The sequence below is a fragment of the Xenopus tropicalis genome, chromosome 9 (genome assembly GCF_000004195.4).
Source record: "Xenopus tropicalis strain Nigerian chromosome 9, UCB_Xtro_10.0, whole genome shotgun sequence".
Lineage (NCBI taxonomy): Eukaryota > Metazoa > Chordata > Amphibia > Anura > Pipidae > Xenopus > Xenopus tropicalis.
In genome coordinates this window covers 72,103,294-72,123,676 of record NC_030685.2, presented here as the reverse complement: position 1 = coordinate 72,123,676, position 20,383 = coordinate 72,103,294, and the positions used below count along the sequence as shown (strand labels likewise).

Genomic DNA, 20,383 nt, shown 5'->3' with positions numbered 1-20,383 from the left:
CCAAACTACTCTAGCAACCAGTCAGTTGTTTCAAGAGAGACTGGAAGATAAACAGTAGAATAACAATAAAATTGTAACCCCACAAAGCAATAGATTTTGACCCCCATTTTAAAGCTAAAAAGAGCCAGAAGAGGAAAACAAATAAATGAAAAACTATAAAAAATGAAGACCATTTAAAAAGTTACTAAGAATTGGGCTTTATATATCATATTAGAAGTTAACTTAAAAGCGACCTATCTCTTTAATGCTGCACTGTGGCTTATTTAGCTTTAAACTTGTATCCAACATCTTCTCGCCCCTCTGCAGAAAGGATGCGGCTATCACCTTGATCTTTTGATGGTGGGAATCATGCTCGGTGTATGTTCTGTCATGGGACTTCCGTGGTTTGTAGCTGCCACTGTCCTCTCCATAACACATGTCAACAGTCTGAAACTGGAGTCGGAGTGCTCAGCACCTGGAGAACAACCCAAGTTTTTGGGTATCCGTGAGCAAAGAGTGACTGGGCTCATGATTTTTGTCCTAATGGGCTCCTCTGTTTTCATGACAAGGATTTTGCAGGTAATGTTTGCGACAGCAAGTGGTTTAACAGCCTGGGGTCTGCATACTCATATCAGTGATGGTTAGGGTTCATTGTTAAAGAAGCTGGAGTTACTAAGAAAATTTGCTATGTCTTGATTTCCCGTTGTTCCATTCTACTTTATTCAAATTTTGCTGGTCTTCATAATCCAGTTTTACTATAATGTATTCTCAATTGTGAAATTTCATTTATTGATAATAGTCATATGTACTATTGGTGATGCATATGCACCCAGTCATCCTGAATATTTATAAGAATATATAAGAAGGCCATTGTATTTATGGTTACATTTGTGGTGTTATGCCACTCATAGTTACCCCCAGCTTCTAAATCCCTTAAATTAACCAGAGTGTTAACTGAGAGTTGCAGAGGTAGATCTACTTGCATGAAGATAATAATCTGACAATAAATCAATTACAGGTATGGGACCCATTATCTAGAATACTTGTGACATGGGGTTTTACGGATAAGGGGATTTTGGGTCTCAATACCTTAAGTTTACTAAAAAATCATTTAAACTTTAAACAAACCCAATTGGATTGTTCTTCTCCTCTAATAAGGATTATTTATATCTTAGTTGGGATCAAGTACAGGTACTGTTTTATTATTACAGAGAAAAGGGAATCATTTAACCATTAAATAAACCCAATAGGGTTATTCTGCCCCCAATAAGGGGTAATTATATCTTAGTTGGGATCAAGTACAGGTACTGTTTTATTATTACAGAGAAAAGGGAATCATTTAACCATGAAATAAACCCAATAGGGCTGTTCTGCCCCCAATAAGGGGTAATTATATCTTAGTTGGGATCAAGTACAGGTACTGTTTTATTATTACAGAGAAAAGGGAATCATTTAACCATGAAATAAACCCAATAGGGCTGTTCTGCCCCCAATAAGGGGTAATTATATCTTAGTTGGGATCAAGTACAGGTACTGTTTTATTATTACAGAGAAAAAGGAAATCATTTTTAAAAATTATAATTAATTTCTTATAATGGAGTCTATGGGAATGGCCTTTCCATAATGGATCTCATACCTGTACAGGTATAGGATCTATTATCCAGTCAATGATTTGTGTAAAATGGGCTATATGGGAAATGGCCTTCTGGTAATTCAGAGCTTTCTGGATAATGGGTTTCGTGATAAGGGATCACATAACTTTATTGATGTTTTTTGTTATATATTATTATTACATGACAAAAAATTTGTTTTAAAGTATAAAGAAAGGTAGATTTACGGGGGGGGGGGGGGGGGTAGAAACCACTTGCTAGACATGTTTTTTGCCCTTTGTAGCTACTATTAATTTTTAATGGTCTAATCATTATTTTTTTCTCTTTTCTTTCTGATGTGAAGTTTATTCCCATGCCAGTCCTCTATGGAGTCTTTCTATACATGGGTTCCTCATCACTAAAGGGAATTCAGGTAATGTGTTCATACCAGGTACAACTAGAATGTGTTTTACGTCATACTACAATCAGTATCAGACTTTAGTTATTTAAGACTCACAACCAGTAAATAAGTTGCAATTTCTCATTAAGATGGGGAACCTCCACTTTACAAATATGGAACATTTAGTAATTTGGCCATCAAGAACCAAAGAGCCCTCAACCCCTGCCAATGAAAATGTAAAACTTTGACACATTTGCTTACTGTAATTGATCCTGTCCTCCCAAAATGTGGAAATGTAGTATATTACATTGAATATTGCATTTCTGTATAATGACCAAGCTCCTCTTTACATTTAATACATGTAAATGACTGGGGACACATGTTCCCCTGTAACTTTACAATGATATTATAGGGAAATACAATCATCTGAAAATTGTAAAAATATAATAATGAGTCAGAAATGTTTACCTCCAGCGCCCAAAAATTCATATTAATCTTTAGAAATCACTATTCTGAAGGGTGCAGGTTCGGTATAGTTAATGCAAGAGGTGTTGTGTATTCCTAAGATCTGTTTTGAGGGAAACTCTGCAAGCTTAGAATCTTATTAATTGTGAATTTACTGTGCCCAGTACTAAGCCCATGTATTATATGAATGCACCAAACAGTGAAACGAGGATATTAGAGGTCACTTTGGAGTTCAGCAATTTGTACATCTTTGGTTAGTGGCCTTGCTCTTTTTATATGGTAACAGATCCTTTGGGGGCTATAAAATCTATTGAATTACACCAGAGTAGATTTTTTCCAAACCACTTTATGATTAGACTGTAGTCAGAAGGAAAGGTGCACCACCTAGCTGCTGAAGAGGAAAAATTCAATTTCTGAGGCATTACTGTGTAATTGCTATACAATAAGCAACTGGAACCAATATTATAATTATAACCCTCTATTTTTCTCTCAGTTTTTCGATCGGATACTGCTCTACTGGATGCCGGCAAAGCACCAGCCGGATTTCATCTACCTGAGACACGTTCCCCTCCGCAAGGTTCATCTCTTTACCATCATTCAGCTGAGCTGTCTTATACTTCTGTGGGTGATTAAAGCTTCCCGGGCTGCCATTGTGTTTCCAATGATGGTGAGAGCATTCCGCTGCCTTTTATATCATTATGTTGGATGAAAAATGCAGAAAGAGCTAATCAAATGTAATATTTCACAAAGCCTTTGAGATTATTAACCAAGGGGGGTGGTCGATCTTTGTGTACCATTAATCTCCTAGTGGTACATGGGCAACCTGGCCTGAAACCCCACTATATACACAGGGGAAACTCAAGTGTAGTGAGCACAGGGCAGACAGTGTTTGGTACCACATGCACTTGCATAATGATTCTGGATGGGGGCAGTATAGATGTGGTAGGGTTAAGAATTTAGGACTGCAACCTGTCTAATTTTCACCCGGACAGCCTGATTTTTGGAAGGTTGGAAGGTTTTTACATTTCCTAATTTGGAAATCTGAACAGGACTTTAAATTGAATTGCATAGTAAAATAGTAACATAATAAGTTAGATTGAAAAAAAACGTACGTCCATCACGTTCAACCATAATGCCTAAATATATAACCTGCCTAACTGCTAGTTGATCTAGAGGAAGGCATAGTGATCAGCCACATCATAACCCAGACCCTTGATGTCATAGTCACACCCCAGAATTGTCATCTGCCCCACCCCCTATGTCATCACTGCCGTTCCCTGCCCACAAAGTCGAAAAAGGTGGCAACCCTAAGGAAGAAATCAACAAAATGTTCTTTAACCATATATGACATAAGGTAATGATTTATACAGGTAATGATGACTTTGTATATCCTTAGATTTTAAAGTGGGGGTATATTACTTCTAAAAAAAATTTTAATGTGTCATTTGCCAGAAAGTTTTGGGGGTTTTGTGCATTTGCTTTAATTCACCTTGTTTTTTTTTTTTACCCAGGTCTTAGCTTTGGTGTTTGTAAGGAAACTAATGGACTTCTTTTTCACCAAACGGGAACTAAGCTGGCTCGATGATTTAATGCCAGAAAGTAAGAAAAAGAAACTGGAAGATGCTCAAAAAGAGGTAATGAAGATCGCACCTGTCTACTTGTTCATAAAAAATAAATGCGCTTCGGATTGTCTGAGACATTGGCTTCTACTGGAGAAAAATCTCTGTACACATGTAACATGCCGTAATATAGCATTATTATTTATAAAAATAATTTAAAATAAAACCCTTGCACAGGCCAATGAACTGGCAGGACAACCACTGCTGAGTAGTGATGAGCGAATCTGTTCCGTTTCGCTTCGCCGAAAAATTTGCGAAACGGCGAAAATGTCGTGCGACAAAAAAAATTGTCGCCCGCGGCTATTATTTTGTTGCGAGGCTATTGTTTCGTCTCCCGCGGCTATTGTTTCGTCGCGCGGCTATTATTTTGTCGCGCGCGGCTCTTGTTTCATTGCCCGCGGCTCTTGTTTCGTCGCCCGTGGCTCTTGTTTCGTCGCGCGGCTCTTGTTTCGTCGCGCGGCTCTTGTTTCGTCGCCCGCGGCTATTATTTTGTCGCCCGTGACTATTCTTTTTTGATGCCGGCGACAATTTTTGGACGTGCGGCGAATTTTTCTGCGGCTAAATTTTTCGTCCACTTCGCGAAACAATCCGCCAATGGCGAAACGCGGAAATTCGCCGCGAATCCATGCCTGGCGAAACTTTTCGCTCATCACTACTGCTGAGAGGTTCAGATTAGATTCAGTATTAACATACCAGGTTATAACCTAATAGAATGTAGACATCTTGGAGATTTCAGAAGAGAAAGCACACATCCTCTTTACCCAAATCAGTTTTTACTTTTTTTGGAGGATTTGATACAGAATTGTTTTACTATGAAAGTCTTGGAGGGCTCTACTAGGATTTGAACCAAGGACCTCCCCGCTAGCAACATAAATTGAAGGAAATGCAAAATAATCCAATACAAGAAGCTCCACAGATGATAATGCTCTACATGCATTATAAAAATGAATACTACTGTATGTCTAGAAATGCTGAAATATGCTAGAAATTGTGACACAATTTGTTTTTTATAGGAAGAGCAAAGCATGCTGGTATTGGAAGATGAGGTAACAGTGCAACTGCCACTTGAAGAGAATTTCAGGTAGTGTATAAGTGTAACTCAGTACAAAGAATTGGGGCTCATTCATGAATGCAAGTGTACTTACCCCTATACTACTTGTACCTAGTGCCAGTATGCTGGTTAAGGCTACTAGGATAAATTCTTTTCACTTGCATGAAAGGTCCAAGGTACAGAGCCCAATGATGCAAGAGGGTTTTGGAGATAAGGCCTGTCTAAAAGCAGGGCTGTATTTACTCTAGGTCCGGCACTTTCCTAGCCTGGCCCCTCCCCTTGCGCAGGGTAAAGGATAGACTGTGCTATTTGGGAAATGCAGTTTTTACTAAAAGTTAATGCTTTGGATAGTAAGTAGCAGTGGCAGATGGGGCAATTTTGAATGCTTTGAAATTCCATGGTATTTTCCCCCATCCAAAGAGAATCCAAATTATTTCCAAGCCCCCAATGCTGTCAAATGTGCACATTAAATGATGCTGAGATTTCTGCCTCCAGGGGCTACCAATTGAAATGATATATGAACAATTAGAAGTCTGTCTCTTTTTGGGAAGACTATGAATCTCTAAATCTGCATTATTCTCTACCTGTAATTGTGACCGTGGTTTGTTTCAGGCCACGTCAGTTTTCAAATTCACACACACCAAGCTACAGTCTTTATCATACTATGTCATATTGTTGCTGCATTTCCACATTGGTAGCGCCCAATCATCTGTTGGCTTGTCTTGCTTGGTACTGTGTAGTCAAAATAATGAAAGCTAACTACTGATTGGCTGCCAAGGTTACATTTTGGCATAACGTGTGTATGGAAATACAGCTACTCTGGAAGGTATAGGACAAGTTGTGTAGTTTATAGTCTGTCTCTACAACCAATATTTTAGCTTTTTAGAGAGTTGGCCTCTGTGTAAAAACATTCTTTTTAAATGTCTCACCTAGCAAACGTGTACATCTGTTACAGAATCCTCTTCCATTGCCTTTTTAATATCTTATCTCTTCCTAGGGAGGACCCATCAGCGATAAACATTTCTGATGAGATGGTAAAAACATCTGTGTGGAAGACTCTGCTCATAACTTCAGAGAGTTCAAAGAATAAGGAATCCAGCGTCCCCGCCAAAAGGTGTTAATTTTTTTCTATTTCCGTTTTTATAATTGTGTAATATTAAATCCTGTGGTACCTCCTTTTTCTGTTGGACTTAGATAAAAAAAATGTATTTTAGAGAACTTTATGAAAGGCCATGTTTGCAGGCCTGTTACAAACTGTATTTGTTTGTCTGATTATGTACATGTATGTGTAACTTTATTTGTAAAGTGCTACTTGAATACACAGCACTATACAATCTTATAGTATAAAACTAAATAAATATACAGTAGGATGGAGGTCCCTTACAGACAAAGTGGGTGGATAACATACAGATACAAATCAAAAGGAAAAGTGTATAGAGGTTTGGGCATTGACCCTAAAGTGCCAGGACTGGACTAGACAAACTGTATTGTAGTCTTTCAAAAAAGAGTATCTATCTCTTTTAAAGATTGAATGTGACTCATTTATAAACATTGGTAAGAAAATTGCACCAGGGCAGTATTCCATAGCAACCAATCAGAGATAACCTTTTTCAGCCAGCTGCAGGTAGATCAGTGAAAGCAAACATCTGGTTGGTTGCCATGGGTGCAAATTTGACCAGGTTTTATAAATGAGCCCCAGTGAGTTTTTCCTAAGCATAGAATTCCAGAGGTAAGGAGCCCCGAGGTAGAGAGTTTTAAGACGAGACTTACTGTGCATGTGGATAAAAGTGGGGGAGACAGGCAGGAACGTACAATGAGACGACTGAAGGAATGTAATGAGGAATAGAGAAATGAAGGGCTTTGAATGCTATCCTTTGCTTAGTAGGTAGTCATGGCAGTCATGTCATCACCAATGGGTGAACAGGTTCCCTCTGAGGAGAGAGTATGAGGATTCTAGCAGCAGAGTTTATTGATTGATGGCAAGGCAGAGAGGTGGGTGTCTGGGAGACCAGTTAGTAGGAGGTTAGAGAAGGAAAAAGGACTGGTCCAAGATAGCTCCCAGGCAGCGTGCTGAATTAAAGGATTAATGGTTATTCCATCAATAGTAATAATAAAAAATGGTAAAGAGTTAGGTTTGGGTGCGAAGACCACAACCTCCATTTTAGAGAACCAACTACAAAGCCCAGAGGCACTCCAACATTTGGCTTAACCAGGGAAAAAGATTTGTTAGCAAAAGCAACAGAGAACAGCAGTTAACATGGTAAGAGGAAAACCAAGAAGGGCTGGATCCCGGATGCCAAAAGAATAAAGTATTTGCATTAGAATGGAATGGTCAACTGTATCAAAAGCAGAGAAAAAGTCCAGACGAATAGATCTTGGCAGCCGGTATAAACAATAATGCCCAAGATGAACATTATCCCGAACTAAGGTCTTCTTCAACATTCTTGAGGCTCTATATGGATCAGTATGTTGAGGTGTAACTCTGATCTGCTGCCGGGAAGAAGCTTCAGATACTCTGTTGCAACCATCATAATAAAACTAGTGCTATAGTCATTGTGCATTTGTTGTGACCAAACTGCTTTGAAAACACTGTGGAGGTATATTTGTGTTATTTGTGGTTTGCCACCACTTTTTACAGTATCCAAAGAATACTCTCTGCTTTGTGACTGCTCTCTATAAATTATTGTAAAATACAGTAGATAAGTTTAGCCCATTCAGATTGCAACCTATTATGTGTAACTCATCATCACAATAAAAAAACTGCTATTTTTTATTATACTTTTTGTTGGTGTGTAAATAGCAACTACTTTATAATTTGTCCTAAACAGCACACCATATTATTATTGGACTGCACCTCCAATATTATTTCTATTACCATAACAGTTGAAATAAACTGCTCAGCCATCTGTATACTTTGCACCCATTCCAAATGAAACCTCGGTGTTGTTCTATTAGAATTGTACATCTTTGCAACCCATATTTAACATTAGAATGCTATAATTTACAGGACATAACAAGGTTATATATTTAAAGCATTGGAATAAGCAGTCATAAGCATAATACCAAATGTAAATGTGATCTTCTATATGACACCACTATGGACCACATTGTACTTAATTGTTTCATATTACATTTCTGTCATAAGCTCCCCTTCCTAATCTGTTGAAGCTGATTCCTAAAGGTAAGATCCTAGCTACGGAAATTGCCCTTAAACTAATCAAACCCTCGGCTGACTGAAAGGTCTGGAACACGTCGGATTTGGGTTGCAGCCATTTCAGTTGGCAATGGGACTAAATTCTATATGCTCCATACATTTTGGGAAACAAAAATGAAAAGAAACCAGAATTGTTACTCTATGTGGCTGATTTACAAGCATAGGTGCTAAACTGCACCAATATTTACCCATCACAACAAATAAACAAGAAGCTTTGACTACCCTTCTACAAGTTAGAATGTTGAAGAGAAATCTATTAGTAACCGCATAACACCTAGTTGAGTAAATCAGTCCATATGTGTGCAACATTTTATAAAGCACCATCACCATCAAGAGGATTATGGCTTATGCCAGAAGGAATGAACAGATATAAAGAGGCTTTGCGCCTCTGTGGAGGTTTTGTATAGTGCATATAATGCTGTAATAGAAGTAGTTATAAAGGTGCTCTATAAAATAACAGTCCACGTTTGCTTTGGGCTAAGCGCAAAATGTCCAATCTTGATTGTTTTTGTTATCCCAAAATTCTGCATGTAGGCACTTAATGACTTGCCTTGCTGTGCATGTGTGTATTTTTGTGTACTAAAATGCATTGTAACAATACTCTTGTTGGCATGGCGCTATGTATTCAGCACATAAATACTTCCCAGTCAGTAGGAAATAACTTCATAGGGTTGGTATCCAAAAGGCCATTAATCTCGCCACTGTTGACTTTTGGGGCATTAATCTTCCTTTAGTGGGAACATATTGCTACCTCTGTTGACCACATTACAACCCATACTGAGCCCATAAAAAGTCAGCAGACCAGCTTTAAGGTGGCCATACACAACAATAAAGCTGGCCATACACGCACCGAATATCGTACGAAACGAGGTTTCGGACGATATTCGGTGCGTGTATGGCAAGTCGGCGAGTCGACCGGTATCGCAGGAGGCTGCTGATATCGGTCGACTCGCCGATCTGGTGGGTCAAAAGATTTTGATCGGGCGCCATAGAAGGCGCCTGAGCAAAATCTGCCGTCAGGGCTGAATCGGCAGAAGGAGGTAGAAATCCTATTGTTTCTACCTCCTTATCTGCCGATTCAGCCCTGAAGGTTAGTGGCGGGTCTGACGATCTTTCGTGCGATCGCAGATCGTACCCTCCACTTACGTTCAGGGCTCAATTGTCAGATAAACAATAGGAATTCTAGCCCTTTCTGACGATTTAGCTTTTACTCGAGTGCCTTCAACAGCGCCCGATTATCCAAAGCTTTTGTGATATTGATTGTCTCGTCAATCCACCATACATGCACCAAATATTGCACATTTTGTACGATAATATCAGTGCGTGCATGGCCATCTTAAGCCTGCATGATAGGATCCCATACCTGTAACTGTAGAAAAAAAACACAATATATGTTTAACAAAATCATCCATTTAGATAAAATTTAGGCTTGTTTTGTTGGACCCTACAATAGAGCAACCATATTACCACATCTGCTGAATTCTCCTGGCTGGACCTTGTCTTACAATCAACCAGATATTTGATTATTCCCTTACCTTCTCACTAATTATGAGATTATTTTTACCAGTAGTAGACATGACACTAAACAATCAATATAAGTGTATAATCAGTGCTTGCATGGAGCTTGTGTAGGCAACTAACCTTCTTTGCTTGCTGAAGTTCTTCAATGAAGTCATCTTTGGCTGCATGCAAACCATGGTGGGCTGCATGGCATGGGGCAGACATGGGTTAAATACGTTCCTCAAGGTCATGTCTTATTAATTATTGGAGGTTTTTTGTTTGTTTCTAGTTCTGAAAGCAAGAAAAAGAAAAAAGCCTCAGGGAAAGGATTCGACAGGGAGACTTGTCTCTGACTTGCTCTTCAGTCTATTTTTACAAGAAGAGGAGAAGAATAATCTTATCGGTACTGGATCGTTCAACTGGAAATTGTCACATCCTTTAGCAGTGCAATATATTTCTATTTTTGAAACAGAAGCAGTAGCCCCTTCACTGTCAGAGGAGTCAGCAATAAAGTATTTTAATGCGGTGGCAGGGGCATTAGGGAAGAGTGGTTTTATTTTTTTGCAGAATGCTCTATGGATCACATAGCTACAGATTTGCACAAATGTTTTGTTCGCTTATTTGCACTGCTACTGGCCATATCAGACTTAGAGATTTATCAAAGGTTGAATTGGAATTTCCTGACATTTTCCCCAGCAGTTCTAATTTAATCACATTTATTAACCTTTTCCTGGAATTTCTGTACAATTTCCTAATTTGCCCCACTGGCTTTTTCATCAACGCGCGAGCAATCAAATTCTGATGTTTTCTGGGGGGGGGGGGGGGGGGTCATCTCAAAATCTAGGCTGAATTTAATGTAATACAAGTCTATGGGGTATTTGTCTGAATTAGAAAAAATGTCTGTTATTACTGCTCAGTAGTGATGGGCGAAATAATTCGGCAAAAAATAGTTGACCGGCATAACGAGTGTAATGCAAGTGGGGCTTGGCCCCTGCGTGTTTATTTAAAAATAGCAATGTTTCGGGGGGGGTACCCCTTCGTCAGGCCTGACGAAGGGGTACGCCCCCGAAACGTTGCCGGTCAACTATTTTTTGCTGGACTGTTCTGGGAGTGCCGACTCTCTGGGCTGTGCATCGAGTAAGAATTGTTGGAGGAGGTAAGGGTGTGCTGGGTGAACTTTGTTGCAAAATAATTCGGCAGTCATGGACTTGTGATGAATTTCCGCGTTTTGCCATTGGTGGATTAATCCGTGAAAGGCGTGGCAAAATTCACAGCGAGAAAATTCAGCATATGGCAAAAAATTGTCGCCCGCAGCAAAAAAAATGATCACGAGTGTAAAAAAAATGACGCACGTCAAAAAATTGTTGCTTGCTTCAACAAAAATGACACGCAAACATTTCTTTTATCGCTGTTCCGTGAATTTTCACCAATTCACGAATCTTTTGCAAGATTTGCAGATTCGCTCATCACTACTGCCCAGGCGAAAAAAAATTGTGGTAAATCTACCCTTTTGTGATTATTTGGAAAGCATTTAAGGATAATGGTAAATATAACAATTGTTTTAAACATTATGCACTTAGTAAGAAAGTTCATTGAAGTTTCTGGATCCTAGGGCATCTCCAACAAAGCCATCTTATATTGATCATTTGCTGAGGGGGGGGGGGGGGGCAGAATATGCCAGGCTTTTATCCTTTAGTAAATCTTGCCGTAATCTTGTTTTCTTTCATACTTTGCCAGTTAATGTATATAGCTGAATATGTACCAGATGCTAGAGCTAGTTTAGAGCTTACCAGATACTCTTGCTTTTAATTAAGAAGATTCAAAGAGGTTGCACATACCCCTAATGTACCATCTTAAAAAATAGACTTACAGCAAGGGAGGGGGAAGGGCGGCATATAATACCCGCATTAGAATACATGTATGGGGCTTTTATCTGGAATCTCCTTATTCAGAATACTCTGAAACCAGCAATCAGTGTATTAATAATTATAATGAATAGTTCTTTGTTCTTGATGAACCTTTGTTTCTATGAAAAAGGATAATTTATGGGAACTCATGGAGCAAACCCAATATTAGTCCAAAAAAAGTAATTTTTTCCAATATTTATATGTGTTTTTGAAAAACTTAGGTATGGTGTTCTGAATTAGGGTTAGGGTTAGAATAAAACTCCTCCTATCCCGGAGCAAAATGTAAGATTTTCCAAGACTGACCTAAACATTTAGCAAAGCAAGTGCATATAATTATTTGTTATATAAGTGATGGTTAATATAAGGGGGCAAATTCCGAAAAATTTGAATTTGATTTTTACTGCAACTGGATTTTTTGTGGGAAAAAAAAATCACAAATTCAAATTTGATTTTCTGAAACTAAAATTTTGGAGATTTATTAAGCAGAACATTTTTTTAAAAAAAAATTGCCATATTAAAACTGTCAAGTTCATGTAGACGCCAGTGAGAGTTTATTAGCAAAATTTATGCTATTCAATCCAAGTTTTCAAATTAATTTGAATTTTGGTAGATTCATTTAAAATGAATGTGATTTCATTGTGTTTGAGTTGATTTTTTAAGCGATCCAGTTTTCAATTTTCAAATTTTTCAAGTTTTCTCAAATTCTTAAAAAAACTCAAAATACAAAATTGTGATAAATCTACTTCTAAATCTCAGACCCATTTGATATTTATTATAAATTATAGGGCTTATTTACTGATGTTGGGGCAGGGTGAAAAGTGTAAAAAGCAGGCACAAGCATTGTCTATTGCACCCGCCCTGACGCCGCCCTCTGTAACCAAAGTCTAAAGTAGTTTGAAGTTAGTGTGTGATATTTAGGGGCTGATTTACTAATCCACGAATCCGAATCCCGAACGGGAAAAAATCGGAAAAATTGGAAACAAACATTTTGCGACTTTTTCGTATTTTTTGCGATTTTTTTCGTCGCCGTTGCGACTTTTTCGTGAATTGTTGCGACTTTTTCGTAGCCGTTATGACTTGCGCGAATTGTCGCGACTTTTTCGTAGCCAATACGACTTGCGCAAATTCGTATTGAGCGCTAGTAAACGGTGGGCAAACCTTTCCGATTTTTTTGCGACGGCTCTGAAAAAGTCGCGACAATTCGCACAAGTCGTAACGGCTACGAAAAAGTCGCAACAATTTACGAAAAAGTCGCGACGGCGATGAAAAAAAACGCAAAATACCGATCATTACAAAAAAAACGCATTCGTACGCTTTCGATCCGTTCGTGGATTAGTAAATCGGCCCCATAGTGATGAGCGAATCTGTCCAGTTGCATTTCGGCGAAAAATTCGCAAAGCGACAATAAAATTTGCAAAACAGCGACAAAGCCACAAATCACATTTGATGCGCACGTTTTTTGTTGCGCATCTTTTTTTGATGCCTGCGGCTTTTTTTACCGCGACCGTGGCCATTTTGATGTGACTGCGCCGCAACATTTTTTGCTGTTTCACAAAGTTTTCGTCAAAGCGAAACGGGACAGATTTGCTCATCACTATTTATTAATCTTAACTGTTTCTAAAACAAAATACACAATATTTGGAAATAAAGTGACTGATTTCTTTGGCTACAGGTAAAAAAAACCTTTGTTTTATTTTTTAAAAAAACTTATTACAAGATAAAAAAAAAAACCAAAACAACTCAAAAGCTTAGTTTTTCCACTAACTATTTTGGCAAATAATCAGCCTAGATATAGCGGAGATGATACAGTACAATTAATACCAAAATAAATATAAAAATACATTTGTGCCACAAGCTTCTGGGATCTGTTTTAGGACTGTGTACATATTTATATACCTAGACATATGTAAGTATATTTAGACAACTCCAGCAAAATACAAAAACAATACAATACTTTTGTAAAACCTAGATATATTAAATTATTTTTTTTTTTTCTAAATAAGAATTTTACTTTTGCTCTGGATAGAAAGTCAATATTTTCTGCTGAGTGTGGATTTAAATATTGCAATGAAACTGAAAACAATAGTAAATCTGTAGGTTGAAAACATTTCTGTTGGTTTTTCATGGTTTCAACATGAGGAACCCTACTGAACATCAGTACAGTTTATCAGTACAGCTTATTGGATACCAGGGATAATACACACGTGTGGGTTATGAGTGTTTCCAGGAGGCAGATTTATTATCCACAATTCATTTGGTTCAGATTTTAGGAAAGTAGAGAGGCATTTAGAAATTATAAAAAACAGCCTGACGCATTTTGTGCATAAAAGTGGATAATAAATCTTCCTTGTTAGAGTTGGGAGAGCACAGTTGTGTTGTTGTAGACAAATTATTATTGTAATGTATGTTGCATCTGTCACTTACTCCTGTTCCCATACATGTACAGCACAGTAGGTTTTTTTTTAATGTTATCAACCACAAGAACATACAAGGACCTATAAAACTGTAAATGTGTGACTTGCAGTTCTTATGTTTCACTATATAAAGGGGCTATTCCCCTTTAATTGCACTTAGTCTAAGTAAATCCCAGTACCGGCATAGTTTAATGGAGGTCTCTTTGTAGCTATGAAACCCCCAGAGTGCCGTGACACCATCTGACTGACCACTTCTACAATTATGTCATGAAATACTGCTGAAATACACGCCCACATCTGACTTTTTGTAATTTAGTTATAATATAAAGGAGGACCACAAAAAGGTTGGAGCCAACCTGAGACGTAACGGCAGCTTAGGCAAGGCTGAGCCAGAAACACATACTTACATGCTTACGAGGGGGAGCAAACAATGAAAAATACATTCCATTGACTATTACTGAATATTATAATAATTAGATAAGGATAAATAAAAAATAAACACATTGGCTCATGATATATTCTATGTAAATTCCATCCACTGCCAGTCACTCTGCGCAAAAGCATTTTTTATAAGGTTTTATATGTGCTCAGAGCGGGACCTACACCAGATGGATGAAAGTGCATCATTCTGCCATCCTGCACCACCATTACACCCAAGGTCAACTGGGGGGTGCAGGGCCCACCGGGCTACTGCCCCAGGGGCCCGCACACCCTGAGGTGTCCCACCCATGTCCCCTGCACTCCTCACAAGGGCCCCCGTGCCCCCCAACCACCCGCAGGGGCCCCCTCCACCTACCCAACGTCCTCCCCTGAGCATAAAACATACTTCCAACTCATCAGGGAAGGAACCCCGGTGAGCGGCCAGGGAAGTGGCAAAAGGGATCGGGTCTGGGCCGCCGGGGCCAACAGGGGTTTTTCCGGTGCCCTGGTGGCCCAGTCTGACCCTGGTTACACCCACTCTTTATTTGCAGTAAGACTGATACATGGACATTTCTCACCCAGAATTGGCAGTCTACAAAATATACAGTAAACTCAAGCCAAACCTGCCTACAGTCTTACCTTTCACTGCATACTTGCCTAGGGCAGCAATTATGGGGCAGATTTATTAAAATTCAAGTTTGATTCATGCCACAATTCAAGAAAATTGCAGCACATCATTGTGTTTCTCCATCATGACGTTTTGGATTTTTTTAAATAGAAAGGCCATTAATTATAGAGCAAATTACAGACGAATACAAAAAAGGTAAATTGTGAGCTTTTTTTATTTTGAACTTTTCACAACAACTTTTCTAGATTTATCAAACAGAAATTGTCTGTCTTGTCCCCTACAACCCACAGAATTCAAGTTTGTTAATCACGGTTTTTTAATTGCATTTTTTCCCCCACAATCACATTTTTTTTTCTAAAAACGTTATCAAAATGAACCTATTTGAGAATGAAATCAATAGAAACAAGATTCCTCCCCAAATTTAGATTTTAATAAATATGCCCCTAAATATCATATTATGCAGTGATTTCTGCAAAAACTGCCCCATATCCAAATGGACAGGAAAGAAAAAAGCTGAAATGGCCGTACATTATAGGGGTATATTTATTATGCTGTCTAAAAAGTGGAGTAAAACATTACCGGTGATGTTGCTCACAGCAGCCAATCAGATACTTTGCTTTGGTTTTCTAACTGTTGAAATCTAATTGCTGATTGGTTGCCCTGGGCAACATCACCAGTAATGCTTCACTCCACTTTTTACACAGAATGATAAATATACCCCACTGTCCTGTATCTTTAAACATGTCCACGTTCACAAGATAATTACTAATAAATGTAAGTTCTGACTTGAGACAGGATTTGCTTGGCTCTGATCTGCACAACTCTTGCTTTCACAAATTTTACATTCCAAATGTACTTTTATGGCCATCTGCCCCACTTAGCAGAGAGGGTAACTGGCAGCCAGTGTGGCGGGAAAATGATTTATTCTTTAAAGAACAATTCCATTGAGTATTTGAGCTAAGTTTTGTTATGTTCATGTGAACGTCAGTGAATGTTTGTGAATTTCTTGTTTATTCCAGCCAATTCAACTGCTGAAAAAAAGTGTGCAGAATGCAACCTGCGTGATGTTCTGCTTCCCTTTATTTTCATATTTACAGTAATAAAATCAGTTTTGATGTTATTTATTACAGATGTTTATGTATTGTGTGCTTGTGCATAAGTTGTGTTTTCACCTTCCGGTTACGTGAAAAGAAATAAATATTTAGTACCTCTCTTCTTTGTGTTATTAGAAACCGGTCGCAAATGGCAAATACGAAGGTGTACGGATCTAATATGGGGAAGGGGGTTGGGAAAGGTTTTAGATATCTGCAATTTAAAAAGAGCAAATAATATGGCCCTATACATTATAATACTTCAGTGCAGTATGAACAATAACAAAATGGAAACAGTGAACCTATTTTGATTTGATAGATGATAGGAGCACCCACTCCGTTTAGAAGAAGGGAGGTTCCGTTTAAATATTCTGAAAGGATTTTTTACTGTGAGAGCTGTGAAGTTGTGGGATTCCCTCCCCGAATCAGTTGTGCTGGCTGATACATTATATAGCTTTAAGAAGGGGCTGGATGGATTCTTAGCAAGTGAGGGAATACAGGGTTATGGGAGATAGCTCTTAGTACAAGTGAGGGAATACAGGGTTATGGGAGATAGCTCTCAGTACAAGTGAGGGAATACAGGGGTAGGGGAGATAGCTCTCAGTACAAGTGAGGGAATACAGGGGTATGGGAGATAGCTCTCAGTACAAGTGAGGGAATACAGGGGTAGGGGAGATAGCTCTCAGTACAAGTGAGGGAATACAGGGGTAGAGGAGATAGCTCTCAGTACAAGTGAGGGAATACAGGGGTATGGGGGATAGCTCTCAGTACAAGTGAGGGAATACAGGGGTAGGGGAGATAGCTCTCAGTACAAGTGAGGGAATACAGGGGTAGGGGAGATAGCTCTCAGTACAAGTGAGGGAATACAGGGGTAGGGGAGATAGCTCTTAGTACAAGTGAGGGAATACAGGGTTATGGGAGATAGCTCTTAGTACAAGTGAGGGAATACAGGGTTATGGGAGATAGCTCTTAGTACAAGTGAGGGAATACAGGGTTATGGGAGATAGCTCTCAGTACAAGTGAGGGAATACAGGGGTATGGGGGGATAGCTCTCAGTACAAGTGAGGGAATACAGGGGTAGGGGAGATAGCTCTCAGTACAAGTGAGGGAATACAGGGGTAGAGGAGATAGCTCTCAATACAAGTGAGGGAATACAGGGGTATGGGGGATAGCTCTCAGTACAAGTGAGGGAATACAGGGGTAGGGGAGATAGCTCTCAGTACAAGTGAGGGAATACAGGGGTAGGGGAGATAGCTCTCAGTACAAGTGAGGGAATACAGGGGTAGGGGAGATAGCTCTCAGTACAAGTGAGGGAATACAGGGGTAGGGGGGATAGCTCTCAGTACAAGTGAGGGAATACAGGGGTATGGGAGATAGCTCTCAGTACAAGTGAGGGAATACAGGGGTATGGGGGATAGCTCTCAGTACAAGTGAGGGAATACAGGGGTATGGGAGATAGCTCTCAGTACAAGTGAGGGAATACAGGGGTATGGGAGATAGCTCTCAGTACAAGTGAGGGAATACAGGGGTAGGGGAGATAGCTCTCAGTACAAGTGAGGGAATACAGGGGTATGGGGGATAGCTCTCAGTACAAGTGAGGGAATACAGGGTTAGGGGAGATAGCTCTCAGTACAAGTGAGGGAATACAGGGGTAGGGGAGATAGCTCTCAGTACAAGTGAGGGAATACAGGGGTAGGGGAGATAGCTCTCAGTACAAGTGAGGGAATACAGGGGTAGGGGAGATAGCTCTCAGTACAAGTGAGGGAATACAGGGGTAGGGGAGATAGCTCTTAGTACAAGTGAGGGAATACAGGGGTAGGGGAGATAGCTCTTAGTACAAGTGAGGGAATACAGGGGTAGGGGAGATAGCTCTTAGTACAAGTGAGGGAATACAGGGTTATGGGAGATAGCTCTTAGTACAAGTGAGGGAATACAGGGTTATGGGAGATAGCTCTTAGTACAAGTGAGGGAATACAGGGTTATGGGAGATAGCTCTCAGTACAAGTGAGGGAATACAGGGGTATGGGGGGATAGCTCTCAGTACAAGTGAGGGAATACAGGGGTAGGGGAGATAGCTCTCAGTACAAGTGAGGGAATACAGGGGTAGAGGAGATAGCTCTCAGTACAAGTGAGGGAATACAGGGGTATGGGGGATAGCTCTCAGTACAAGTGAGGGAATACAGGGGTAGGGGAGATAGCTCTCAGTACAAGTGAGGGAATACAGGGGTAGGGGAGATAGCTCTCAGTACAAGTGAGGGAATACAGGGGTATGGGAGATAGCTCTCAGTACAAGTGAGGGAATACAGGGGTAGGGGAGATAGCTCTCAGTACAAGTGAGGGAATACAGGGGTAGGGGGGATAGCTCTCAGTACAAGTGAGGGAATACAGGGGTATGGGAGATAGCTCTCAGTACAAGTGAGGGAATACAGGGGTATGGGGGATAGCTCTCAGTACAAGTGAGGGAATACAGGGGTATGGGAGATAGCTCTCAGTACAAGTGAGGGAATACAGGGGTATGGGAGATAGCTCTCAGTACAAGTGAGGGAATACAGGGGTAGGGGAGATAGCTCTCAGTACAAGTGAGGGAATACAGGGGTATGGGGGATAGCTCTCAGTACAAGTGAGGGAATACAGGGGTAGGGGAGATAGCTCTCAGCACAAGTGAGGGAATACAGGGTTAGGGGAGATAGCTCTCAGTACAAGTGAGGGAATACAGGGGTAGGGGAGATAGCTCTCAGTACAAGTGAGGGAATACAGGGGTAGGGGAGATAGCTCTCAGTACAAGTGAGGGAATACAGGGGTAGGGGAGATAGCTCTCAGTACAAGTGAGGGAATACAGGGGTATGGGAGATAGCTCTCAGTACAAGTGAGGGAATACAGGGGTAGGGGAGATAGCTCTCAGTACAAGTGAGGGAATACAGGGGTAGGGGAGATAGCTCTCAGTACAAGTGAGGGAATACAGGGGTAGGGGTGATAGTTCTCAGTACAAGTGGGGGAATACAGGGGTAGGGGAGATAGCTCTCAGTACAAGTGAGGGAATACAGGGGTAGGGGAGATAGCTCTCAGTACAAGTGAGGGAATACAGGGGTATGGGGGATAGCTCTCAGTACAAGTGAGGGAATACAGGGGTAGGGGAGATAGCTCTCAGTACAAGTGAGGGAATACAGGGGTAGGGGAGATAGCTCTCAGTACAAGTGAGGGAATACAGGGGTAGGGGAGATAGCTCTCAGTACAAGTGAGGGAATACAGGGGTAGGGGGGATAGCTCTCAGTACAAGTGAGGGAATACAGGGGTAGGGGAGATAGCTCTTAGTACAAGTGAGGGAATACAGGGGTAGGGGAGATAGCTCTCAGTACAAGTGAGGGAATACAGGGTTATGGGAGATAGCTCTCAGTACAAGTTGCCCCAGGGACCGGTTCGATTGCCATCTTGGAGTCAGGAAGGAATTTTTTCCCCTCTACGGCAAATTAGAGAGGCATCAGATGGGGTTTTTGCCTTCCTCTGGATCAACTAGCAGTTAGGCAGGTTATATATAGGCATCATAGTTGAACGTGATGGACATACGTCTTTTTTCAACCCAACTTACTATGTTACTATGTAATAGAAAATGGCGTCTTTCTTCAAAAAACAAAAAAAAACCAAAACTCCATTTAGAAGTTATTGAGTACCAGAGGCAGCAAGTTTTTAATAAATCTAGAAAGTTCCAAACGACGGAAAGGCCATCTCCCATAGACTCCATTTTAATCAAATAATTCACATTTTTAAAAATGATTTCCTTTTTCTCTGTAATAATAAAACAGTACCTGTACTTGATCCCAACTAAGATATAATTACCCCTTATTGGGGGCAGAACAGCCCTATTGGGTTTATTTCATGGTTAAATGATTCCCTTTTCTCTGTAATAATAAAACAGTACCTGTACTTGATCCCAACTAAGATATAATTACCCCTTATTGGGGGCAGAACAGCCCTATTGGGTTTATTTCATGGTTAAATGATTCCCTTTTCTCTGTAATAATAAAACAGTACCTGTACTTGATCCCAACTAAGATATAATTACCCCTTATTGGGGGCAGAACAACCCTATTGGGTTTATTTAATGGTTA

At 40.0% G+C, this 20,383-nt stretch overlaps 1 protein-coding gene across 6 annotated transcripts in view; it reads left to right on the top strand.

The window, feature by feature from the left end:
* Positions 1 to 10,805, top strand: part of slc4a10 (solute carrier family 4, sodium bicarbonate transporter, member 10) — a 113,003-nt gene extending 102,198 nt beyond the window's left edge. For 4 of the 6 annotated variants that reach the window (XM_031893498.1, XM_002933275.4, XM_012971397.3 and 1 more), the window contains exons 19-26: positions 307 to 558; positions 1,933 to 2,001; positions 2,927 to 3,100; positions 3,945 to 4,067; positions 5,066 to 5,133; positions 6,101 to 6,217; positions 8,249 to 8,284; positions 10,107 to 10,124. In XM_031893498.1, the coding sequence (XP_031749358.1) occupies positions 307 to 558; positions 1,933 to 2,001; positions 2,927 to 3,100; positions 3,945 to 4,067; positions 5,066 to 5,133; positions 6,101 to 6,217; positions 8,249 to 8,261 (816 nt within the window). In that variant the 3' untranslated portion in view covers positions 8,262 to 8,284; positions 10,107 to 10,124. Of the gene's footprint in view, positions 1 to 306; positions 559 to 1,932; positions 2,002 to 2,926; positions 3,101 to 3,944; positions 4,068 to 5,065; positions 5,134 to 6,100; positions 6,218 to 8,248; positions 8,285 to 10,106 lie in introns of all 6 variants that reach the window. The other 2 variants (XM_031893501.1, XM_031893500.1) reach the window with 1 other exon arrangement.
* The last annotated feature ends 9,578 nt before the right edge of the window (positions 10,806 to 20,383 follow it).